Raw genomic sequence first — 23,865 nt, 5'->3', positions numbered from 1 at the left:
TTCAGCCTTTAAACTGCTGTTTGCCACATGAACTGGCCTTCATTTAAGTGGTGGCAGGACAGGAAAATCTTACAGCCGGAGTGTAGTTTTGTAATTGGTCTGTAGAGTTGAACTACAGGCCAAGGGCACCTGTCGGACCTGCACAGGAGAGCGCTCTGTTGAAGCCTGTGGAACGTGGTATTTAGCCTATAAGACCGTATAGTCAAGCCATCGAGTTTTAGCCCCTCAAGTTTCAGCCTAGTCTGCTAGTTGAGAGTGAGATGTGGATTCCATTAGATAACTGGACCCAATCCAAAGCCTGCTGAAACTAGAGTTTTCTGTATTTTCAATGGAATAAGCCTGTTTTTAAAGTGCAGCTATCTGAATTGATAAAAAAGAGTTACTTTGTGATATTGCCTTGATTACCGTTCTCCCTGAAGATTTCGAATAATGAACATTTCTATGGCACTGTACAATTCACATCTCACTTCATGGTGTCCCCACGAATGGCTGCAGATGCTATTTCTGTTTTACCTTTTTATTTGAACTGGAAATGTTTCAGTGACTTTCCAAATGTTCTGAGCTCTTCATTGGCAAAAAACATTTATAGGCAATGATGATCAAATGCACATGTTATGGTTGTGCCTGGCTGGTTTGATGGTTATGTTTGTCATTTTCTTTTCACCCTCAGCTTTATATTCAGGCCAGACGCCCTGAGAATCTGACCTTATCCATTGCCAGAGCAGCATACCATTCCCATCCCTTGCAGCTGCAAGGCGTGAACAGAGGAGCACCGTACCAGCAGTACCAGCCCGTCGTCATGCTCGAGCAGGCTTATATCATCCAGTGGGATGGCAGAGCACCTGAGGATATTATCCTGTACCCGATCAACTTCAACAGGTACTGCCCTGTGTTTTTTAGAAAACATTCTGTTTTCAAAAGATGTGGAGCTTTAACAATTTCCCAGGTTATTCACAAGTGACCTTTCAAATGTCTCAGCAATTTCTGAGAGCGTGGAAGCAAGGTGTTAATGGCTGGTGCTTACAGATGCAAGGAGATGCCTCTGCTTTCACTTTATTCCAGCTTTTTTGATGTGCGGAGACGTTTCTCTTTCCAGAAAGTTTTGGAACAGAATCCAAGAAAGTCCTGGCCTTCTGTGCCTGAAATCCCTCCAGAAGAGCTCTGGCTCTTGTTCCTTTGTTTGTACTAGTTGCAGCACACATAATTTATCTCCCATGTATATAAAGTGCAGAAATACATCAGAATGTGCACAGAGCTTTGCATCTTCTGTAATCCAAACAGCACTGCAATCACTTTTTTTTTTCACATGAAGTTTAAAAATGTTAGCACTCAATACAGCAAAGTTGTAGGTTGTACTGTATTTATTTGCCATGTTTTCTTTTAGCGTTGTATAAAAGCAGGGTATATCCATTTCAGATACCACTTTTTCCCTTGCAATCTGCTTCATTTTGCATAATATCATTTACGGTTTTGAGTACTGGTTCTTCTTACCTTAGTGAAATTACTTGTGCTTTGCACTGGTACAACTGTTAAGAGGAAGTCCTGCAATCCAGTTCTTTGCACAGATGAGATACTGCAAGAGGTGAGCACCACAAAAAACCTGGCCATCACCTTGGGTTCTCCAGTTTATGTGAGTCCTCAGTTATTGATAAAAATGCAATACCATCAACGGACGGTTATGCAAATGAAATCTTCCACGATTGCACACAGCCCAGCCACACACAGGCTCAGATTTGCAAAGCAGGTTTTAGATAGCTGGCATGAAAGAAGTCAGAGGCACTGAGGCCGTGAAGCAGCCCGTACTGCTGGTAGATCTGGCGGGTTCCCAAGTCGATCCAGTGTTATGCACCAAACCCCACACCCATCCACTGCTCCTTCAGCAAAGTGCCACTTCCGTGGTTTTAGCCTAGCACAATTTTGGCAAAAGCTTGAGCTCTATTCAGTTCCCCTGAACTTTGGAGCTGAAGAAATTTGGGGAAAAATATAGTCCTTGGTTCCCATTATGAAGCCCCATGGAATTGTAGATGAGAAGGGTGACGTTTCCTTTTTATATATGCCCATTATAGTGAGTGACATATACCTGGTACTCTTGATTTAAAGGTGTAGTAGCTGTAGGGCCATGACCGAGTCACTGGAGGATCAGTGTTTGGCCACTTCTGTCACAGAGGAGCTATTAGAATTAAATCACTGTTTTCCGTATTAATATATCTTTGTGCACTTTAAGGAAGAGGAAAACCCATTAGTCAGTCATGGACAAGCTGAGCTTTGCAATTACTATCTGTCTTAAAATGATTAGCTATTTCCTTGCAATTGCAGAGCTAACCACTCTGCCGGGTAACTGGTGGTTATCACTCTGCAAATTAATGCTTGCTAAAGCTTTGGCCCACGCTCTTCAAGCACAGATTCAAATTTGAAGGTAGCACTGGGTCTTTGGTAAAACTCAGCTTGAAGTTTAGCTCTTGTTCAAGCATCAACTTAACTGCATTTTACTGTTGAAAACCACAATGCGGTTGTGGTTCTCTTTGTCTTGTGTGAAACCAGTTGTCTGAACAGGGCAAAGGTTGGTAGATATTTCTGATTCAGAAACAATTGGCAAGGTGCGTGTTTTGAAGAACTATAAACAAGAATTATACTGTAATGAGGGAAAACCACAATTTTACTTCATTTCACTTAAAGCATCTTGCTAAGAAATAATTGGGAATGAAATGTGTGGCTGCTCTGTGTAGACCTCAAGTATGCTGGATGCTAATGACTGTGAGACTTAAAGCTGATGCAATGGCAATTGTGAAATGTCCAGACTGCATGCAAAAACACGGAGAAATGAGATTCCCATGGAAGGGTTAAGCGATTGAGGTGAAAAAGAGGGTTTACAGGTTTGAAGGAAAGCAAGTGCCCGCCTAAACAGTTACTTGTAAGACTTTTATTAAACATTACTTTCTAATCATTTTTGGAATGGAAAAAATCTCCGACTGTGGAGACCAGAGTAATTAGAATTAGAAAATCAGGGAAGACTTTTACCTGTCTCAAGTGGCTTTGTTTTATTTGTTCTTTTAAAATCCAAAATACTGAATAATCTGCCAAAACATGAGCTCTTAAGATAGCAACATCTGTCCAGAATATGTGGTGCAAAAAAGAAAAGTTTGATGAACATTAATAGCAATATTCTAGGATTAATAATTTCATACACAACCAAGTGAACAGCTAAACTATTTTTAGTCTTGTCATTGTAAAATGATGGATAGATATATCTGGGATGCTGCCTTGCAGCTAGACAGCCCTCACGCTTCTGGAGTGATTTGCTCTATGCTGGCTAAAGGAAGGTCAGAAGGGAAATAAGGAATTTGACAGGGAGATGTGTACTAGGATTTGGATTTCTGTGGAGGTCAGGCGTAGCACCGATGTTGAATACTTGCATGGTTAACGCTTTCCCTGCCTCTGAAGCACTGTAGAAAGACCCAACAGAAGTCATGCCAGTTCGGACATCTATTGAAAGACTGGAACGTCTGGATTCCTGGGGTGGGCAGGAGCTGGTCGGGATGAATTCACATGACTCAGCTGAAATTGGCAGCTGCTCTCTGTGAGCTGCGAATCTTGTCCAGTGAGTTCAGAGGCACCGCTCGGGTGGATTTACTCAGCGGAGCAGGACACCAGTTAGAGCACAGTCACCGAGCAGATCTTTTTCCTTCTATCGCGGGCACCTGAACGGTTGCTGCGGTGTTTTGTGTCTTCCTCATACTGATTCAAACCGTGTTTAGAGTAATTCTTCAATTTCTTCACTTCCATCAAAATATGTAGCTAAACCAAACAGAATTGCTGTGTCTCCACGTGCTGCCATCTGCGGCCATGTGGTACAAGCAAGCTCTTCAACGCATGCCAACTTCCCTCCCAAAGAGCAGTATACTTGTCTGCATTCCTCGCTAGCTGACTGATGGGCAAATAAAAAGCCACAGCAGAGATCCGCAGGCTGTGTTTTCAGGCTGCTGGGGAACATAGCTGTCTCGGCAGAAATGCCCTTATTAAGCTATAGATAGGGTTCCCTGTCTAATGGCCGGGAGTTTCCTTGTGAGGATGGGAAGGCGGCTGGGTATTGATGCTTCTGGCAAGAGCTAATGCAGGACAAGTAGCTTCTGAATGTTTTGGCAAGTGAACAGAAGGAGAACGCCAGCTGGAATTTTAATGACCAGGAGTGAAGTGTGCTCCAGAATCAGTCAAGATCTGCTGAGGATTGCTCTCATCAGGCATAAAGCATGTGCAAAAACCTTCATGCACAGGAATCTCAAACCCCTTCTCCATAGGCTTCATCTCTTTGTTGGAGCAGTTCCCACCCCCTCAGAGCTGTTTGTATGTTTTCTTAGTTTTTTTCTGCTTCACAGAAGAATGAGGATTAACTGTAAGGCCGAGTTAAGGGCTTTCTCAAAGTTACTATCCTGGAGCACAAAGACCCGCAGAGAACATCAAGCTTGTTGTGAGAGTGGGGAGAGGCTGGTAAGCCAGGAGGAGAGGATAGACAACATTATTTGGTTGCAAGTAAGTGCCTCCTTTCAGGTGCTGGAAACCAGTACAAAGACTGGCACTTCATACAGTAAGCAAAGTCAGAAATGAAGTTCTTCAATTTAATGACCTAGGCTTGTGTGTGTGCAAATTTTCTAATCACAGAAGCTAAAGCAAATACTGTTATCAAAGGCACAGTGCTGTTCAGTAAACCAGCCAGACTTCTTTGTGCTATCAGCAAATCTAAAGATAAGAATTAAATCTCCTCAAAGCACATATCTGAAGTATAGTGTAATAAGTTGTGTTGTTGAAACAGCCTGGAAAGCAGTGGCAATTAGATGAAACATTCCTTGTTTTTAATGAGCACAGGCAAATATCTCTATACTTGGTCTGTTAAGGCTCATGGGGGAGGGTTTTCCCTTATTAGGGCTCTCTGCTGTGGTTTGATAGAGAGAATTCAGGGAAATGCGAGTAGCTAACAGTATAAGAGGGTATATTTTGTAGGTAGATTGCCACAGTCCTGCAAGCAGGGGCTTTGCTCTGTACTGCACCTCTGCAGAGAGATGCTGTCTCCAAGGACAGTGCAGGGCAGCCTTCCCCAGGCTCTCTTCATTGGCACCCTCTTAAGCTTCCCCTGGAGCGGTACAGGGAGGCTCATGACATCGATGTTCTTTGGTGCCTTGTTGCAGGAGCTGGATCCTAGTGAGAGCCCTTAAAAAACAGAAATTGGCAGGGGAGGGCTAAATTTCTTGTCAGCAGCAAGTAAACGGGCAGATGTCCGTGTGCATGCCTGGCCACGTGTTCAGCCTTTCCCTCTGCCATGGTGTTTGTGCAGGGATGGGCACAGGTGCTCGCCTCGGCCCCCGTGTTTGCTAGGCTGGAGTCCTGTGCTGGGGCTTGTTATCATACTCACCAGTGAATAATCTCAGTTATCTGAAAATTCAAGAGCCTGGAATGAGCTTGTGCCTGAATTCTTGATTAAAAATAGTGTAGCCTTTGAACCCTGAGTGATATAAAGCCTTCAGGATGCTGCAGCCCATCCAAAGGTGGAGATTTCAGTGCAAGCAAACTTATGCAGCCCACGTCTGCACTGAGACTCTGGAGGACTCATTATATTTGTCTTTGTCAGGGTTATGTAGGTAGGTGTTTTTCCTACGGCTTCTTATTCAATGCCAGTCTGATTCGTACTTTCAGCTACTTGTCGTTTTTGCGATTAAATTCCTTAGCGGTGACAAGGTCTGGAGGAAAACAAAGATAACAAGACAAGGCTAGAATGTGCTTGTTGCAGACTTGCCCAGTTTATGGATATTTCCTAAATTGTTTCTTTTTCAGATTAGTTCTAAATGAGCTTTTCCTCTTGCTTCCCAGATTGATGAATGCACAGGAAGGCAAAATTAGTATTTCAAAGTGGAGCTAACAGTTTAAGGCTGTGGCTGCTTTCTTGTACGTACATGAGTTCTGACCTCAATCACCCAGATCTGGATGTAATACAAGTAACACCAGCACTATTTCCAATAACAATAAGTGCTACTTGGGTTTCATAGCCTGCCCCTCCCGATAACATCGGTAATTCAGAGTTAATCATCCACACAACACAGAAGTCAGCAGATATATTTGAATTCCCTTCTGTCTGTTTAAATCCCTTAAATTACCCGCAGGTCAACCTGTGGATGAAAGCCACAAGATATTTTTTTAGAATTGGAAAGAAGCTAAAACATTTGCCAGAACACCAGGTTGCGGATTTCACTGGTTTAGTACAGCTGGGCCGAAGCGGGTGCCGATGTCACCGTGTTCAAGCGATCCTACAGCCCCGTCTTTGCCTCCTGCCTGCAGCCCTTGCTGCTCGCTGTCCTTCATGGCCTGCGCTTGCAGCTGGCCTGGTGGCAGCGGCCAGGATTGACAAGGTGACTCTGAGGACACATGTCCTTCCTGAGCTGATCACTTTACAGCATGAATTAGATCAATCTGAGCATCAGGCAGTCCCCAGCTGGCCGTGGCAAGCCAGGCTGCTTGTCACTTTGAAGCCTGGCACATGAAACCTGAAGGTTTTTCCTTGCTTTTGCCCTTCTCATGGCCTATGGAGTGGGGCATGGGGCTCCTCAGGGCCACCAGCCTCTCCTGACCTGATGTGCATCCGAGGCACAGCAGAAGAAAAACAGAAAACACACAATAGTCAGTGACAGAGTACTTAGGAACGCTTAAAAAAAGATACAAATTGAATTGGGATGTGATTCCTCCACAAAAGCATGTAGGGTGGGAAAAAAAAGATGATAAGGTGATGTACTGTATTTAAACACAGGAAGTTCTTATTTTTGCTTGAACACAATTGTCTGCAAGCCGAATGCTGTTGGAGTCAGACGCTGGTTTCATGAGTATGAGCAGAAGTTTACCTTGGGGTAGGATCCATTCTATAATTTGATGAGCTTCACAAAAGCAAAAATCAGTCTTGCCTAAGGAGGCACATGGGTAAAACAAAAAAAATTAATTTATGTTAAGAGATGGCCTATGTTTTTGAATTTTTAATGGTATTTCCTAAATGGCAGTATTTAGGAAAGGCATTTAAATCCCAATACACACAACTCCAGTTAACTAAACACAGACCTAACTTGTTACTATCCCCACAGCAAGTGGTCTTCCAGAAGAGTCTATCCTTAGTAACAAGCTCCTGAAAAAGAATTGCTGGATGCTTGCCCAGTAGCCATGTCTGTCATCGCAGGGGGTTTGGATGTGTTTAATGGACTTGAGTTGAAGACAGAAAATTAAAAAGAAATCTAGAGAAATAGAAGGAGTGAGCGGCAGCTGCGGGGAGCCGGTGGGAAATGTGGGTTCAAGGGAAAGAGCTTGAACTGAGAGAAAGTGGTGAGGACATGGTCAGGTTCCTTGCAGCCCTTTCTTCACTCTTCTCAGCACCTGTGATATATGGGGGTATTTCTCACTCCATTTTCCCCACCAGTGATGCTGGTTGGAGAGGAGGTGGCTTGTCCTGAAAGCAGGTTTTGTGCCAGAGGAGATTCAGCCTGGTGCTGGGCAGGTTGTTGTGAGGTTGGGAGACATTTTTTGGAGAGAAAAAACAGCTGTAAGCTGGCTGAAAGCAAGGAGCATTGACCTCCTGTGATTTGTTCTTGGGGTGGGTCAGAGGGTGAATGGGACTTTGCCTTTTTTGTCTTTTGAAGTTCAAAATTCAGCCTGTGAGAGACAAACTTAGCAAAGCAGCACGTGGGGATTTCTGCTTAGATCCCTTCTGATGAACAGGAAAATTTCAAATTCCCACTTGTCTCACTCGCTTTGAAAGTCCACCTCACGTAGATGTTGACCAAAATGTCAGAGGAGTTGTTTTTAAAGAGGAGTAATAATAGTTGAAGGAGACTGACTCACTGGATGAAAGTCTCTTGTTTTTTTCGAGCCCAAGGAAAAAATAAGTAATTTTTAGTTGTACTCTATGGCATTCCCTCATTAGCTTACCCCAGATTTTCATCAGTGAGATCAGCTTTTGGACTGTGCACTTCCATGGTCATCAGCTACGTGACACACCGTGTCAATAAACATGGTGGAAATGTTTTCTAGAGTTATATTCACCACCTTAGAAGTTCCCTTAGCTAAAATACAGCCAAGATTGACATCCAGCATAACCAGCAACATCAGCGCTAGATCATACCCCTTTGCCCAAGACTGATACTCCGTCCGATGTAGTCAAGGGGCACATTCACAATATTGAACAAGTTTTATTTCCTCTCCCAGGCGGTGAAAGTCCCAGACGCACTCTTTCAATGTTTACTCCAGCCAAATCTCATCTCCAAGTTACATGACTCACTTCACATCCCACCACTCACAAAAGTCTCCCCTCCTTTGCCTGCTTGATCATATTTCTCTGAGTGGCTTTGCCTTTGGGAGTTCGGGGTTGAGCTCGGGGGGTCGGTCCGAGGGTTGTAAATGAGGTATGTATGTGTGGACGTGCAGATCTGTATCTACCATATGTCCAAGAACAGGAAACCTCTTGCCTGCTTTTTTTGCCTTTCCTTGTCGTTTTTCGCTTTTGCTTATCCCAGGAAGCCTGCTCATTGCCAAAACGTAAGAATACTTGTTTAACACTTTGCCTGATGTTTTTGCTTCACCTGAAAGAGCCAGAACTGCAAATGCTAATACCCTGGTTAAAAAAGAAAGGCTTCTTGGGTTTGTTTCATCCAGCCATTTCCAAAAGGAAATAAACAGGCTTAAGTACGTTCATAAAAATGCATGAAATGCACTGTGGGGATTGCTGAATGGCAGTAATGGAGGGGCAGAAGTGTCAGGTTTTGTACATGCTGGTGTCAGCAGACTCTCAAAAATTTTCCAAGTGGTGTTTGAAACCATTAGGATCCACTACACACTGAATTATTGCTAGTGTGTATTTAGCCTTTCTCCTTCAAATGCCAATATTTTTTTTTTTTGTAGAAACACATAGGAAAATGTTGGCCTAATTAAGAATAAGAATTAAAAAAAGAAAGAAGAGTATTTCTTACTTCTAAAATGAACTGAACTTAATCACTAGGAAAGATTGTGAACATAGTTACTTAGTTTTGGGATGAAAATATCTGAAGTATCCCAAGTTAGTTTCCTACGCGTGTTAATATGGGTTTCACTTAAACTGACAGCTAATTCCAAAGTCAGAGTTTCCACCCGAGAATATTTTTATTTGTTTCTCTTGCAAGAAACTCCTAACAATGGAAGCTTTAAAAAAAAAAAAAAAAAAAGTCTTGTGTATTTGTATTTCTCCATTGGACAGCATTTTGTGTATCAGTAGCCTGACTTCTACCCCTTGTGTTTTAAATCACTTTTTTCCCCTTTGTTTGTGTTGGTCTTTTATCATAAGAGCATCTAAAGCTACCGATGTTCCTACAGCATTCAAGCAGGGGTCTGAAATTACTCTGAATTTATAATTTGGGGTCTGCTATGAATTCAGCATTTTCTCTTCTTGCTAGTGCTGTGCGTGTCCCCAAGCGTCTGGGGCATCTGCAAAGACCCCAGCTGATGTGCTGGAGCTGACAGCAGCAGAACAAGGACTTTTTTTTCTTATTCTTTCTCGAAATATTCACCCCAGAGTAGCAGCTGGTAAATAAGAGAGAATGGAGAGGTTTAAGCAGAGAAATAAAGCAGGAACCACAGTTTACTGACCGCCCTGAAAAAGAGAAAGGCTTCTTGTGCTTGAGACCCAGCCAGGAGGTCCTCGGTGGATAGTGCAGTGGCTGAGGAAGGCACACGCACATCTGTTTTGCTTTGAACGCAACGTCCAGCATGTCCCATGCCTGATTACTGCGTGTTGTCTGAGGCTGCATTTCTCCCTCGGTACTGGCAATGGCTGGAGCACAGGCATCTAACGCCCATCCGCTTGCCAGCTGCAAGGCAGAGTCCTGTGGGCTGTCCCGCAGTAGTGCTGGTGTTTCTCCCTTTGCTTTTCCTGGAGATGGTGGAGCCCAGTTCAGCCACACACCCAGGTATCTGGGGGGATTTATAGTGGATTTTTTACAAGCTGAAGAAACAGAACCGAAGTAAAGAACTAAAGCTGTTAAATTAAAGAGAAAATAAATACCTTACTCTTTCCTATATTTACAGAAAGGAAAACTACTAATGCCTTCCCTTCTTACGTCTCCTCCCAGCCCCTGTGTTGCGGGAATGTACTTCTTTCCATCTCTTCCTCCACAAACTCCAAACTAGGTGGTTTTCATTTGATCTTTTCAGTCTTGATATCATTTACTTCACCATTTCACTCAGCCTGCTCACATGCGCACTTGGCTCTAGCACTTGTATTCCCAAATGCCCCAGCGACTCAAGACGGTCACAGCTGTGGGTTTTTTCACGCTTTTTTTTTTTCTTTCACCCTACAATTGCCTTTTCTAGTGCCTTTCTCGTTCCCTGGGGAGGTGGCAGTCAGCGTAGCATGGCACCAAAGCTGGTTCCCAGCATCTGAGGGAGATGACAAGCCCTTTTTGTGATGGTGTCTTCAGGGGATGAAATGTGCTAACGCAATGCAAATCACCCTTATGAAACAGCCAAATGTCTTGGGACTCCATCCTAAAAATATTCCACAAACATGGCTCTGGTGCATTTCTTTCATTTCCTCTAGTCGGAGGCCAAATAATCTGAAATTATATCCATTTTCTAGCTGTCCTGTGTTATGAGACAGCTGGAGTTGGTTAAAATCTAGAGGGCAGTATCTGGCTTAAGCTGGTGGGTCTTTGTGCAGCTTTGATTTATTATTCTAGAACAGCCTGTCCCCTCTTCCGTCCTGTAGATAGTTTTGTTTTTGTTTTAATGAGAAAACCAGAAAAAGACTGAAATAGCTTTGCTTTTGTGCTCTCCATGTGTAATGTAAAGTAGAGGTCTAGGCATGCAAATTCCCAGATTTCTCCAAATTGAAGCGGTTTCTCCCCATTTGTCGCTCTGCAGGCAGGGATGGGTGGCAGGTCATTTCAGGGGAGCCGTTGGAGAAACGTTGTCTTCCTCAGCTTTGTAGGGCCCAGAAAGGCAGCCAACGAAGGTGGTATTTGGTTTTCTCTAAGACAAATTTATATTCTCACATTTTAATCAGGAAGCCAGATAGTTAAAATAATACATTTAAAGCCTGGATGGTTTTGGTAATATTAGGAAAGCCGTACTGGTGTTCAGTTTTTCTTTTCAAGTGTAATCTTCTTGCGGCTTTCTGCTTTGCACAGCACAAGTGCATCCCGCAGACAGGAAAGGGTGTCAGGTTTTGTGGAAGATCCTTCCCATCAGCATCCAAAGTGCACCGTAGCTGTATCTTTTGGCTCTGAGCTGCGTAGCAAAGGTTTCTAGTCTGGAGCCAGTTTTTCGCTCCATAAGGGTGGTGATGCGAATGACAGAATAAAGGAAAGCCGTGGGGGCATTTTTTTTTGTAAATGCACATGCTGAAATTGTGATAGACAAGAGTTAAAAAATGATTTAACTTTACCCTTAGTTATTCTAAACTGACGTTCGCGACGGAGCCGGGGAGAAGGAGATTTTAATGGAAACCATAATAATAAACTTTGCTGTAAAGCAGAGGAAGCAGGTCTCTTCAGACCGTGGCTCTGGTTCAAGTCAGAGATTACTTTCTAATCCCTGAATCTGTGCCCCCGGTGAAACGTCTGCTGGATGCCGGTTCCCTCTCCTGCAGCAGCTCTGGATGAACTAAAACGAGCCCCAGCTGCCTCGGGAGATGTGCGTGGGTATGTGACTGGCTGTACCGCAGCCTTACAGGGCAAGGAAGAGAAAATCTCTGGTTTTAAGCTATCCTGGCACCTGACTCAAAGTCCTCTGAGGTCAGCCGGGGTCCCTGGATCAGACCTTCGTAATAAGCAGCCGTTGTTTCCAGACAAAGCAAAAAAAATCTGATTTTCTTTGGCTTTGAGGATTTCTTGTGTTTTTTCAAAGGAGGAAGAGAACCTCAAAGGACATTTCTTTGTTTTCCCCTGAAGACTGTACTCTTGGCTGCAGACCATCTCTCCTGTACTCAAGCCCTTAAATGCATTTTTTCTCTTTCCCCCCACCTCCCTTTTCTGCCGACAGAGGAGACTGGCTGCATGTTGCCCTCTGCTATCCCAGGGAAGCTGTTTTCCAGGTGGTGGCAGATATCTACCAGCGACGGACAGGGACAGTGCACAGCGTGAAGCACTACCTCGCCGCTCCTTCCCGGGCCAGCGCTCTCAACGGCACCGGCGAGCAGCTCTTCTACTTTGACAGAGCATCAGGGTGAGCTGACACCAGAGTGTTGCCTTTAGATGGGCAGCAAACCCTCGGGGTCTTTCTCTTACCAGCCCCAGCACCTCCTTTCCCTTTGTCACAGTTAAACTTCAGGCCTATCCATCTTGCATGGTTTTTTCACTGATTTCAGGTCAAAATGGGTTTATAGGCTGGAGTACCTGGGTTAGGTCTATTTCTGCATCACTGAGCAGTGATTTGTATTGCTGTTAAGAAAATGCCTGATTTCTTGCCTGGACTTGGCTGCTTTGAGGCATCCCTGCTGCTCAGATTGCTGCAGTTGTGGGTGCGGGGTCAATATTTGTTAAAATCCACTGGACCCCAAAGAGCCATGGCAAGGAGCACTCTCACAATGGTGGCAGATCCAGCACTGAGATAGTTGGGAAGTTTCAGCTTCTTCATATTCCAGTGAAGGGAGATTTCTAAAGTCATTACACTCTAAAAAATAGTTTTTGTAAAAAAAGGAGAGCAGTGTAATACGTCTCTTATTTTGAAGGCATGAAAAGAGTCCTAGAGATCTATCGCTGTCTTTAAAGACTCTAGGACACCTTTGGTTAAAAAAACATATTACGAAACTGTGTTTCTCAGTCAGCGAAAATAGTTTTGTGGTCTAACCATGGGTCCCATGATGCTTCACCTGACTAAGTAGCTGCTTCAGGAATCAATCCACAAGTGCCAGATTTGAAAATAAGATGGGATATATTTACTCATTCAACCATAACACATGAGCAGTTGAATCCCGGAATGCCTTTGCTGCTAACTAGGCACCTTGCTGATGGCCAGGTCTCTCTCATCATAGGAATTGTGAAATAACAATTTGCTAATTAATCCTCTTTTTTTTTTTTTTTTTGAAAAAAAATGTTATCCAAATTCTGTAAACAGGTTCTTTACTACTGAATAATGGGGAAAATGGTTACACGTGTGGGTCTGTGGGGGAAAAGCCATTAGCTGCCAGCAGCCATCTGGACCTGGTACACGCAGATTGATGGGTCTAACTTAACTTAATTCTGGCTGTATCAGCCTTTTGTTTCTTTGTTTAATTCAGCAGTGTTTTTTTTAGCCTTTCGGAGCACAGAAGTTACGAGGCTGGCTTTTTTCTTTTCCTGTTGTTGTTTTTTAGACTTTATTTCATAATGAGTGGGATGTTTCCCCTTCTTTTTTTAACCCCACATGCTGGATCCTTGGAAGAGAACCAAGCTTACTCATTCTTTCTTCCACACAAATAGAAACAAATACTTAGTTTTAAAAGAAATAGAATGAAAAATGCCGTTAAAGCTCATGTATCTTTTTGATCCCGGAGTTGAACTGAGCTGTTTATGTAATTTCCTCAGCCTACATTGCAGAATGGACACGATTGAAAACATACTTAGAACAGCTATTAAAAAAAAAATTAGCTCCAAAGGCCAGAAGACCTGGCTGCCTTCGAGGTGTTGTCATGCATGCCTAGGGCTAAGCTCTGCCTGCGGGCCAGGACCGTGCAAGGCAGAGGGCTGGAGGGGAGATGCTGATATTTCCAGGCAAGCTTGGCTCCTTCGGCGCAGCAGCCGGAGCACCGCTGCTTGCTCTGGTGGGCTGCCACCCTACCTGGGCGCAGTGTGGGGTACCTGGGGCAGGAGGGGGTCTGCCCCACGCCACGCTTGCCTGGTGAAGGCAGTCAGCTTGGGCATATGGGCTGCGAGTGCTGCAGGTCTCGTCGTGCCAGAGGAGAGGGAAGGGAAGCTCGACCTGCGTCCTTGCAGGACCCATTTTGCAATAGCTGTGCTGTATTACACTGGTCTGAGATAGAGCTGGTTTGTGATGTCGGGCAGTGGGAGAGATAATGCAATTTAGCAAGTGCAGAAGCTGCTTCTGCTCAGCTTTCCCTCTGAGCACACGGTGGCCCTGATCCCTCTGCTTGCTCCCATCTGTAGGTACCTGTTTGTTCACCTGCGAGCCCACGAAGCTCGGAAAGGACACAGCTACTGCTCTCAGCAAGGCTGCGAACGTATTAAAATCATGGCGCATATGTACCCGGGGGACTCGTGGAGCTGTGACCCAAACCCCTTCGCTCAGAGGCCAGCAGCTGCCCGGCACCCCATGTCCCAGCGCCCAGCTGGGCCGTGCAGGGCGTGCGGGGCCCCGCAGGTACGCGTCACGCCGAACAGCATCTCGGGTTATGCAGTGCGTGTGCATCCGCGTGAGGTCAATCCGTTTTCACAGTGTATGAGGAAAAGCCGTAGAATCTGCCTGGCATCATGTAACCTGCGTAGAGGGAAGGGTTTTTCTCTGAATTTCTGCAGCTTTTTGTACTATGCTTCAAAGATAGCCTCAAAGGAATTGCCCAACTGGAAGCATGTGAATGCACATTCGTTACACCTTTTTCCCCCATTTCTTTCTTTTAAACAATAAAAAAGTATTCTTGAGAGGGCTCAGATTGGTTTTGCTTTGAACTCCAAAGTACAACATTGCAGCTGAATTTCAAACTGGGAAATAATTCTGGTTAATAGGAATAACTGGAAAATTAGAGCCAGATTCTCTTTTCTTTCACTATAAATTCACCCCAGTCTAAATCCTGTTGAATTGTTTCAGGCTCATACAAATCTGCACTGGAGTTTATAGCCAGGCAAAATATGTGAAATTCATGTTCAACTTTTAAACTTACTTAGTGGCAGAGTGACCGTCAGAGGTCCCTTCCAACCAGCATTGCCGCTCTCCTTGGCTAAATGGCGTCTTAGTAATGAGCACTTACTTGTGAACCAGGAGCACAGTTTGAAAAAAAGAATTTTTAAAGTTTTGCGATCAGATACACAAGCATTGGTACCTGGTGTCATTTTGTTGATGAAAACCAGTTAACAAGCCAGTTGTTAAGTTTCTGTCTCTTGTGTAATTGCAGCTTGCTATCACTAGCACACCCTCAGTCAAGTATGTAAGGATCCAGATCCAGTCTCTTAGCAGGGCGGACATACAAAACCACTTGACATCCGCGTTCATTAAGGTATGTTGTGTTTTACTGCATTTGAAATGGTGGTTAAACAGGGGAAACTTTATCTCCAAGGAAAGTTACTGCAAAATCTTGCTGAGCCTTGGCAGAAGGAAATGGGAAGTTCCCGTGGAAGAGGCAAGTGCATTGTTCTCCCTTACAATTAGCTCCATTAAAGTCACTGGGAGTTCGTATTCTATTCAGATGAGGATTTGAGCCCTCAGGGAAAAAACAGACCTTTTATCAGCTGAGAAGAAGAGTTAACACCACCACTCTAATGAAGAAAAAGCCTGAGGAAAAGCACACCAGAAGTCATTGTTTACCAAGGATGTGGGGGAAAAAAAAAGTTTGTTTTTCTGATTTTCTCTGCTGGCTTTGCACTAAAAGATAAAAATAACTATATTTCACTACTGAAGGAATTAGGAGCTGTCATGTTGTCCCTGCGCATGCCTTATATGCCTGTCTAGATAGGGAAGGGTGACTGAAATCATGCTTGCAAGGACACTGTCCAGGCTTAGATGCCTGTCTGCTACTGAGTTATAATTAATGCTAACAAATGCCAAGCAAAGCTGGTACAGCATCCTTAAGGAATCTCAGCAGCCAAGATTTCTTGCCATGTGCGCTGGCTGTATCATGAAAAATTTATTCAAAACGATTAGCAAGCAGGTGTTGCTGGAGGCAGCATCCTCACCTGCAGTAAAGTGCAGAGACCTGTGTGTGTGCAGCGCTCATGGGACGGGCGTAGTGTCCTCAAAGCTGCTTTGCCTTTTCTATAGCTTTAATGCAAAATACTGTTTTTCAAAGGAAGGGGTTTTTTTTTTCCAACACATGTACTCCTAGCTGAAGTAAAGGCTGGACTAGGCGAATGATCAAGATTAATGTCTAAAGGAACATTCTTACCCTATATCTTAACAGGTGCAGGAAATTTGGAAACAAAGTGAAACAGAGGAGGCCCCACTACCAAAGCACGTGTTTTGTTCTTGTTTAGCCGAACGAAATGCAAAAGTCAGCTCCCTTGTGCTGGCTCCTCAGCAGGTCTGCAGCGTGCGGACAGGGCAAGACACAAAGCAGGGCTCGCTCTTCTGCCAGTGGCTCACGTTTAGGTCTGTGTGTAGAGGTGGTTGCTCTCTGCTCCATGTGCTTCCAGACTTTGACACACTTCCCAGGCTTAGGAGTGTGAGACAGCCAGGACCAGGCAAAAGATTTAGTCTGTCTTTGCTCCGCCTCACTCCCCTCTGGCCACCCATGGCCCGGACATTCATGTTTCCCTTACCCTTGACACCCTATTGCATTCAGCATCCTCTGACATCTTGCAGAAGCCACTTTTCGACACTTGGCTCCCTCATTCAGTCTTAGCCCTATGTTCACTGGAGGCATACACGTCTCAGACTGATGGGGATGTATCTGAGCTCACTGGTGTCTGTGGGCTTTGGACGACTATGTGGATTCCAGCGGCGTGTTGTGGATCCTGGGCTCAGCCTTCTGACAGCCTGACCTTGGTATGTTGTTGCTCTCCTTGGTGGAGGTTGTTTCCGCCCAGGCTGGGCTGTCCCCTGGGTTACTGGGGAGATGCACCAGTGCCAGGCACCCCAGAGAGCCTTTGCCTTTCTAAAAGCAGGGATTGTGGTGCATCCTGGGAGGTGTAACCTGGGGAAGGAGCCCTTGGTGTAGGAAAGGAGGAGTAGGAGCCACCTGTGCTACAACTTTTTTGAGGCACTGGCACAGCCCTACCAAGAAGGAATATTTTGGTTTTGATATTTACAGTTTGCAGGGAAAACAAAAAAAGTCCATATGTCACTTCCATTGCCCCATCTGCTGTCTCAGCACCTCTCCCCTGCTCCGTGGTCAGATCTGCTTTGCCAAGCGACAGTAATTTCCCCCCACATGGAAAGAAACTGTCTTAAGACTGAAGTAAGCGTTCTGCTCCCAGGATTCTCAGCTTCTCAAATGTATCTTCCTAATACACAAAAGAAGCCGATGACCTCATTTCTCATGTTTTTGTACCCCTTTGAGAAATTAGGGTTTTGATTCCTCCTGCCACTGACCACGTATAAGTGATGTCACTTCATCTGTACTAATTAAACATTTAAAATTATAGGGTGTACACCCTTGATATTTTCCTTGCTTGTAACTCCCTTATGGAAAAGCAGGATCAGAGCCTGAATCTCCCCAAACCAAAACCTGCCTTTGTTTTTTATTGCAGATAAATGACACAGTTTTCCTGTTCAATAGCCGGGGGATATTCTTCGTGGTGCTAGATGCATGTTCAGGAGCAGTCGTGAGTAGGAGGCACTTTGACACCGTTACTGGTGAAAACGCTGCCAGTGCAATAACTGATTATGTTCAAACATTTATAAAAGAGAGGTAAGCAAAATGCTGAGAGCCCACTTCATGTAGGCTGATAGACAAAGAAAGGAAAATGACCTACTTTCATAACCAAACCTGTGCTCCAAAGAAATCTGGCACAGTTTAAATACATACAAATCCAAAATATAACCCAGATAATGAGAGAAGCACCATCTCTCTCCCAGGATCGCACAGATTAGAGCAGACAGAGACGGGTTTTCTGGAAAACTGGAAGTTCCTTCTAAATTAACAGTTCATTTTCCAGCGTGGAGTAGATAAGGTCCTCGCAATGACATTTGCAATCCTGCGCACCTATCCCGGTGTCCAGCAATTTCCTGGCAGCCGATGATTCAGTTTTCCATTTCTGAAATGAGTTGGTTTCTGTTTACTCTTACTGATTGTTTTTCCCTCTTGTGACAGATGAAAATCATAGGTGTGCCAGATTTTCCGACAGGACTTTTCCTGGGTGAGCCAACGAATAGACCTGCCTGCCTGTGGGCTCTGTTACATTGCATGTGTCCTGGCAATGGTCTGGATCATCTCTGTTTGTGTCTGTCCCACATTCCTTGTGGTTTTATGTGTCGCCACATAAACACGGAACAACAGAGATTTATAGATAAATTCTTGGCTGCTGGCAGAAGCAGGTCAAATAACCAGAAACCAGACTTTCAGTCCAAGACTTTTCTGAGCAGTTCATGACCAAAGATTTGAACACTCATGAGTAATTACATCTGTATTTATGCACATGAATATGTACATCTATAAAACGTGCGTGAAGTGGCGTATATCCATACGATGCATGTACATTCAGTTTGGTTTTCTGGTAGGATGTGTATTTTGCAAGTCTAAGCGTTCAGCTAAATGCAACCAGTTGTGCAACCTGTAATTCGTTGCAGCTACAATTCCCTGGGTGCTGAAAGCGCATCTGTGAGTGCCAAAGCCAGACTGAGACTTGACTGAAAATCACACCCAGGATATAGACAGTTTCAGAGTCTCAGGGCTGTACAGCAAGCAAATTTCTTCTGCGGCTGAGTGTCACGCTCCCAGAAGGGATGCACTCGCGAACAGTCGTTTGTGTTTGTTTTGATTCCACGTGAAGCATAGCTTTAATTGAGGAACGTTTAAGCAGAGGCTTAAACTTAGGAAAGCTTACATGTGGTTGAAATCAAAGGGATTTAAACATGTTGCTGAAGTTAAGCAAGCTCTTAAGTACTTTTCTGAACTGGAGCTTAAAGGTCTTGCAGGTTCTTAATGAAGTAGTATTTTGCAATTATGCAGTAATTACTGTCCTTCTTTTCAGATCACTTGTTCTCGTGTGCTCTAGAGATGTTGCAGATGTGGTGGGGAGCTCTGAGATGTCTATTTTTACCAGGTTAGGTTCAGCAAAGCCTATTGTTTTCCACAAGGAAGGTAAATGTATTTATTTTACCATGTTTCTTTTGCTTAAGAATTGCTGATGTGTCTCACTACCAAAAGTGTACCCATACTTATATAGTGCTTATCAATATATTTGCTACCATAAAATATGCCAGTGTAACCTAGCAAAATACTTTGGCTCAGGGATGGTGAGAAGTAGGAGAGTTATTTTGGGGTTTTGACGCTACTTCACTGGTGAGAAGCTACATGCTGCAGATTTTTCGTCATAAAGGGAGCTTGTTTCTCTAACCAAAAAAATGAATTATCTGGTAAAGACTGCATCCTTAACATTTGACTGTTTTGCAAGGAAAAACCGTCATAAACTGAAAGGTTGATGAAAAAGAAAATAGCCTGGATGGAAGGAAGGTGAAATCACCAGTTTTGGAAAGTTCTAATTACAGTTTTACCATGGATTGCTGAAAGAAATCCAATGGTATCATTGGTCCAGGACATCCATGCTGGGTTTCCTAGTGGAGAACTGGGAGCTATTGAGTCAAAGCTTGGATGAATAATTTGAGTGATAAGGAAATCAAGAAAACAATTGGCCAGATTGATTCAGATTTCATTTGCAGTCTCTCAAGTAGAGATCAGATGGAGAACTGGTTGTATTTCTAGCTTCTTTTTTTTTTTGTGGTGGGGAGGTAGGGGATTTTTTTCCCTAATGCTTTACTGAAATTTATATCAATTTCTGGTTCAAGTTTCAAAGCTCATTGCTGTGACCATTCCAGGGGAGGACAGCATAGTCTTTACAGTAAAGGCAGAGATTTCACTTTGGTGCCTCTTTGATTCCCAAGAAGCTGTTTCTCCTTTCATCCTTCAAAAAGCAAAAATTTGAAGGTTTCTTTTTTGGTTTTGTCCTGAAGCTTCATTGCTTCATGCTTTCATCAAAGCCCTGAATACTTTTGAAAGGAATTTTTTGATTAAAAAGCAATCTTTTTTGTTTGTTTTGTCAAACTTTATTCCCTGAACCACCAGTACCGCTTCCTTGGGCACAGCACTCCCAGGTCCTTTCGGGAGGTCGGTTCAGCCCCCAGCCCCAACGGCTCCTGCAGCACAGCGAGCAGCAAGCAGGGCACCGCCGACCTGGGGACACGCTGGTTGGTGGCCATCTCCTTGCCCTGCCAATTCAGTGGGATGCCGGTGGCAGGACTAAGCCGCTGCTCCCTGATCACGTGCCGCCCCTGTTTTGCTTTTCCTAAGGGCAAGGGTGTTCACCCACGTGTCTGCCCTGATTTCCAGTCTGGGTAATTATGTTCTGCTTCACGAGCTTTCTCCCGCTGGTTCAAGTATGTGCACTATTTGAGATCACACGCAGGACTGATCTGCACTGGGGGGGCTGCGTTTCAGGGCAGGCTGGAACATTTCTCCCAGGTGCCTATTTCTTCTGCCAGGGGTAATGCAAAAAAAGCCCCAATCCCCTTGACCCCAGCAGGATCGGGATTTCGGATCTTGTTGCCTGGTTTTGCAAAACCTTATTTAAATTAGAAGTGTTTACAGGAATAGTCTCGATCCAACCAGCTGCAAATAGCCTTGGGAGTCTTCGCAATGAAAAGCATAATATAAACACAAGACATTGTTATTAAAATGGAAGAATACATAATGCCTTTGTACTTTGTGATAGCAGAGGACCAGAGCAGAGTCGACATGGGGAATAGTGCAGGCATAACAGGAAGAAACTCATGTAAACTAATAAAAGACGGATTCAAAGTGCCTGACCATTTTCATGTAGTCAAATATGTGAAAGTACCAGTGCTTAAAAATAATGAGTAAAAGAATATTCCTGCTAACTGACATCTGGGAACCTGTCTTAGCTTATTGATATACCTGCAGATCTGGGATTCAGTGAGGCTACGGCTTCAGCAAGGCTTATTCCCTCTTTCATCACCCTTTTTCTCTCCTAAATGTTCTGTTATTTTAGTCCAAGGGAAAAAAAGAAGGGCTAAGATGTGTCTGCGATGTGTGGAGGGATTCTGTGCTGTGCTGCTAATAAGTGAACCGACCCCTCCGGAGGGTCACTCTCTTTGTGTCTCTCTTTCAGGGAGTTTCGCCATGCTTGGCTATAAAGGACGAGCCAAACCCTCCTGGATTAAAGTCCTTAATAATTCTGGTTATCAGAAAGCTGCTTCTCTGCAGCATTATGTTCCCTTGAAGCTGAAAGAATATCGATGTCCAGCTAATGCCGATGAGTCGCTAAAATTCGCTTTTTCTCAGAACCACTGGGAGCAGATCTCTGCAGAGCCCGCGGTGCCCCGGGATTAGCATCACTGGGGCAACACCAGCCAGGCAAAGCCCTCTGCCTTCACCACAACCTCCTCTGGTTTTTACGGGATTGTACCAAAGCGATGGCATCCCCTTGTATATTTTATAACTAATAAATATATTCTCATCTTACCTAATGTGGTAGAGCTTTATTCTCTAAGCAGTGCCTCACAGGTCAGGATAGAGAAAGCCTGTGGGCTGCCCTTCCCATGGAGAAGTGTTTCAAAATATCCAGGATTTGATATCAAAAGGTAAGTTTCAAAGGCAAAAATCTGCTCTTAAGTATCATAGGGACTGGAACTGAAATTTGGCGTGAAACTTTAGCAACATCCAGCGAAACAGATGAACTTCAGCAGAGGTAGGGAATCCTCTCTTCAGTCCTGTTTTCCCTCCATTAACGTCTGTTTTTAAAAAACCTGGGTGTCCGTCTGCTGTGGTGTCTTAGGTGAACTCGGTGACACCTGCTTGCATCAGTGGGTAAGCATCAGTGATCTTACAATAATATCTTCTAATCAAACTCAATATATAGGGTGCAACAAAGAGTTATTAATGTGTTTCTGTCTCTAATGACTGGTGAAATTATGTTTGTCCAACTGATCTGAACATTTAATTAAAGACCTACAGGAAAAAACTCAGTATGTGCGTGTAAAGTCTTGCGTTTCTTTCAGACAATGCTTGTATTGACTTTCTGATGCCATTGAGGACTGAAATACTGCAAGTGCTAGTGGCTAATTCTCTTTGATTTTTTGTTTACGCTGCTTTTTTTTGAAGTAAAGACAAAAATAGACCTTTGTATGCAAACTGAGAAACAACTGATGAACTCACTGTCTACAGTTTAAGTACAAAGTTACCCTGAAATGACGACAAACTCATTTTGGTTTGAACATGGTGTTACTTGGTGACAGCAGGGAAGGGGCGGGCGATTTCAGGCTATCCATGTCTTTGTCACCCAGGTTACTCAAACAGGTAAGTGAAGGCTTTGTTACTAATGTCCCGTCGTTTCTTTGAAGTTCTCAGAAATGGCCAAACAAGTTGCTACAGGGAAAGGTTAGTGTTTTGTTGGCCAGACTTTTGCTCCCTGGTGAGTTAGTCGCTCTGGCATCCGCACGCTGGCCAGCTGATATTGTGCCTCTGAGCGGGGACTGAACTCAGCTGGGATGCTTGCCTCCGTCAGACCCATACCGCCCGGTGGTCCTTGGATGTGGGGTGAGAGCACACAGAGAAGGAGACCGCAGCTCCATCCCCATAGCAGGTAGGAGAGATGGGGATTGGGTTTGGCTGGGGAAAGGTGCTGGCTTACAAGAAAGTGTGGCAAAATCACTGATGCTGCTTGGTAAAGGTGAGATAGAGTGATGCACAGGACATCATGTGCCTGAGCTGGCCCCTGCGGGGAGCGATGGAGACTGATGTCCTCAGTGGTGAGAAGGAGTGGTACCAGAGCCTGAGCAGCTGGGACTGACCCTGTGAGGTGCTCCTTGAAGTCCTTTGAACTCCTGTTAGTACCTAATTGTTGTGATTTCTGAGGCCGTGCAGGGGAGGAAAAGCAAGATGTTTTTGGCTTGTGAGCGTAAGCCCAACGTTGGAACAACTACTTACAGAGCAAGCTTTTAGCTTCTTGGAGATTTATTTGATAATCTGTGACAGGTCCAGACCCTGGATCCCAATAAAACTTTGCAGAGCTCTAACCCCAGGCTGAGACTAAACAATTGGCAGAGGAAGAGCCTGGTGAAGGAAGGAGAGGAATGTGCCTAAACCTCTGAAAAATCTCTATTCCTCCTCCCGTCCCAGAAGGAGAGCAAACGGCAAATGTCCTGGAGAGGAAGGCGTGGAGCCGTGGCGAGCCAGATGCAAACAGTAAAGTACCACAAAAGCAAAAAGAAAAATATTTACATCCTGATGCAGTTATTTGGGTAGTTAAAAGCAGCAGTTTGAAGAGGACTCGGGATACTGTGATCCTCTTCAGCCACTACACACACTTTCCTTACCTTGGGAGGGAGAAAAGACTTCAAAACCAGGGACACTCTGCAGAGGGTACAGTTCCTCCATGGACCCCTGGGACATTCAGGACGATGTTTTCAAAGGCGACTGCTAACTTGGCATGCACCAGCAGCCTGTGTGTGTGAAGCTGCGGGGTAAGTGTCGCGTGGGCGTTGCATTTGTGGGAAGCTCTCATGCTCCTCCTGGGGATTTCCTGAGCAAGAGGATCTCCACCCGCATGCTGGAGTCCACATGGGCTGTGGGTGTACACGTGGACCTGCAGCTAATGCAGGCACATTCAGTACGTCCAGTGCATTCAGGACATACGGCCGTCCTGGGCACCCCCGGAGCATTTCCGCAGGGGGAGCACAGTAGCTCTGGCACTCCCTGAGGGCATTAGCTTGGCTATACACTGAGTTACTGTCAGCATGCACAGCACAGTCAGTGCACCCCGAACCTCCAAAAATGGGGTTCAGATTCCCACCACTTTGCTGCATTGAAAACTTCATGCGGCGGATGGGGGTTTAATTCGGTGAAATGCTGAGCACTTCAAAGGCATGTGAAGCTGGGAGCCAGTCAGCCTCGGATGGGTGGAGTGATGTGAACTGCAAAAGATTTTCTTTTAGCTGAGCCAAAAATTGCTTCCTTTCCTTTTCAAGGTCTGTAGGATCTGCAAAAAAAAG

At 44.6% G+C, this 23,865-nt stretch overlaps 2 protein-coding genes across 2 annotated transcripts in view; both read left to right on the top strand.

The window, feature by feature from the left end:
- LOC104337817 (cell surface hyaluronidase CEMIP2-like) overlaps positions 1 to 21,293 on the top strand; it is a 52,530-nt gene extending 31,237 nt beyond the window's left edge. The window contains exons 17-24 of the mRNA XM_075431303.1: positions 671 to 879; positions 12,034 to 12,216; positions 14,136 to 14,349; positions 15,098 to 15,199; positions 16,501 to 16,683; positions 17,388 to 17,548; positions 18,831 to 18,940; positions 20,985 to 21,293. Coding sequence (XP_075287418.1) covers positions 671 to 879; positions 12,034 to 12,216; positions 14,136 to 14,349; positions 15,098 to 15,199; positions 16,501 to 16,683; positions 17,388 to 17,548; positions 18,831 to 18,940; positions 20,985 to 21,205 — 1,383 coding nt within the window. The 3' untranslated portion in view covers positions 21,206 to 21,293. The remainder of the gene's footprint in view (positions 1 to 670; positions 880 to 12,033; positions 12,217 to 14,135; positions 14,350 to 15,097; positions 15,200 to 16,500; positions 16,684 to 17,387; positions 17,549 to 18,830; positions 18,941 to 20,984) is intronic.
- CEMIP (cell migration inducing hyaluronidase 1) overlaps positions 1 to 23,865 on the top strand; it is a 115,091-nt gene that overhangs the window by 27,814 nt on the left and 63,412 nt on the right. The window lies entirely within an intron of this gene.

This window comes from Opisthocomus hoazin, chromosome 10, assembly GCF_030867145.1.
Source record: "Opisthocomus hoazin isolate bOpiHoa1 chromosome 10, bOpiHoa1.hap1, whole genome shotgun sequence".
Classification (NCBI taxonomy): domain Eukaryota; kingdom Metazoa; phylum Chordata; class Aves; order Opisthocomiformes; family Opisthocomidae; genus Opisthocomus; species Opisthocomus hoazin.
This window is presented reverse-complemented; position numbering and strand designations above follow the sequence as displayed.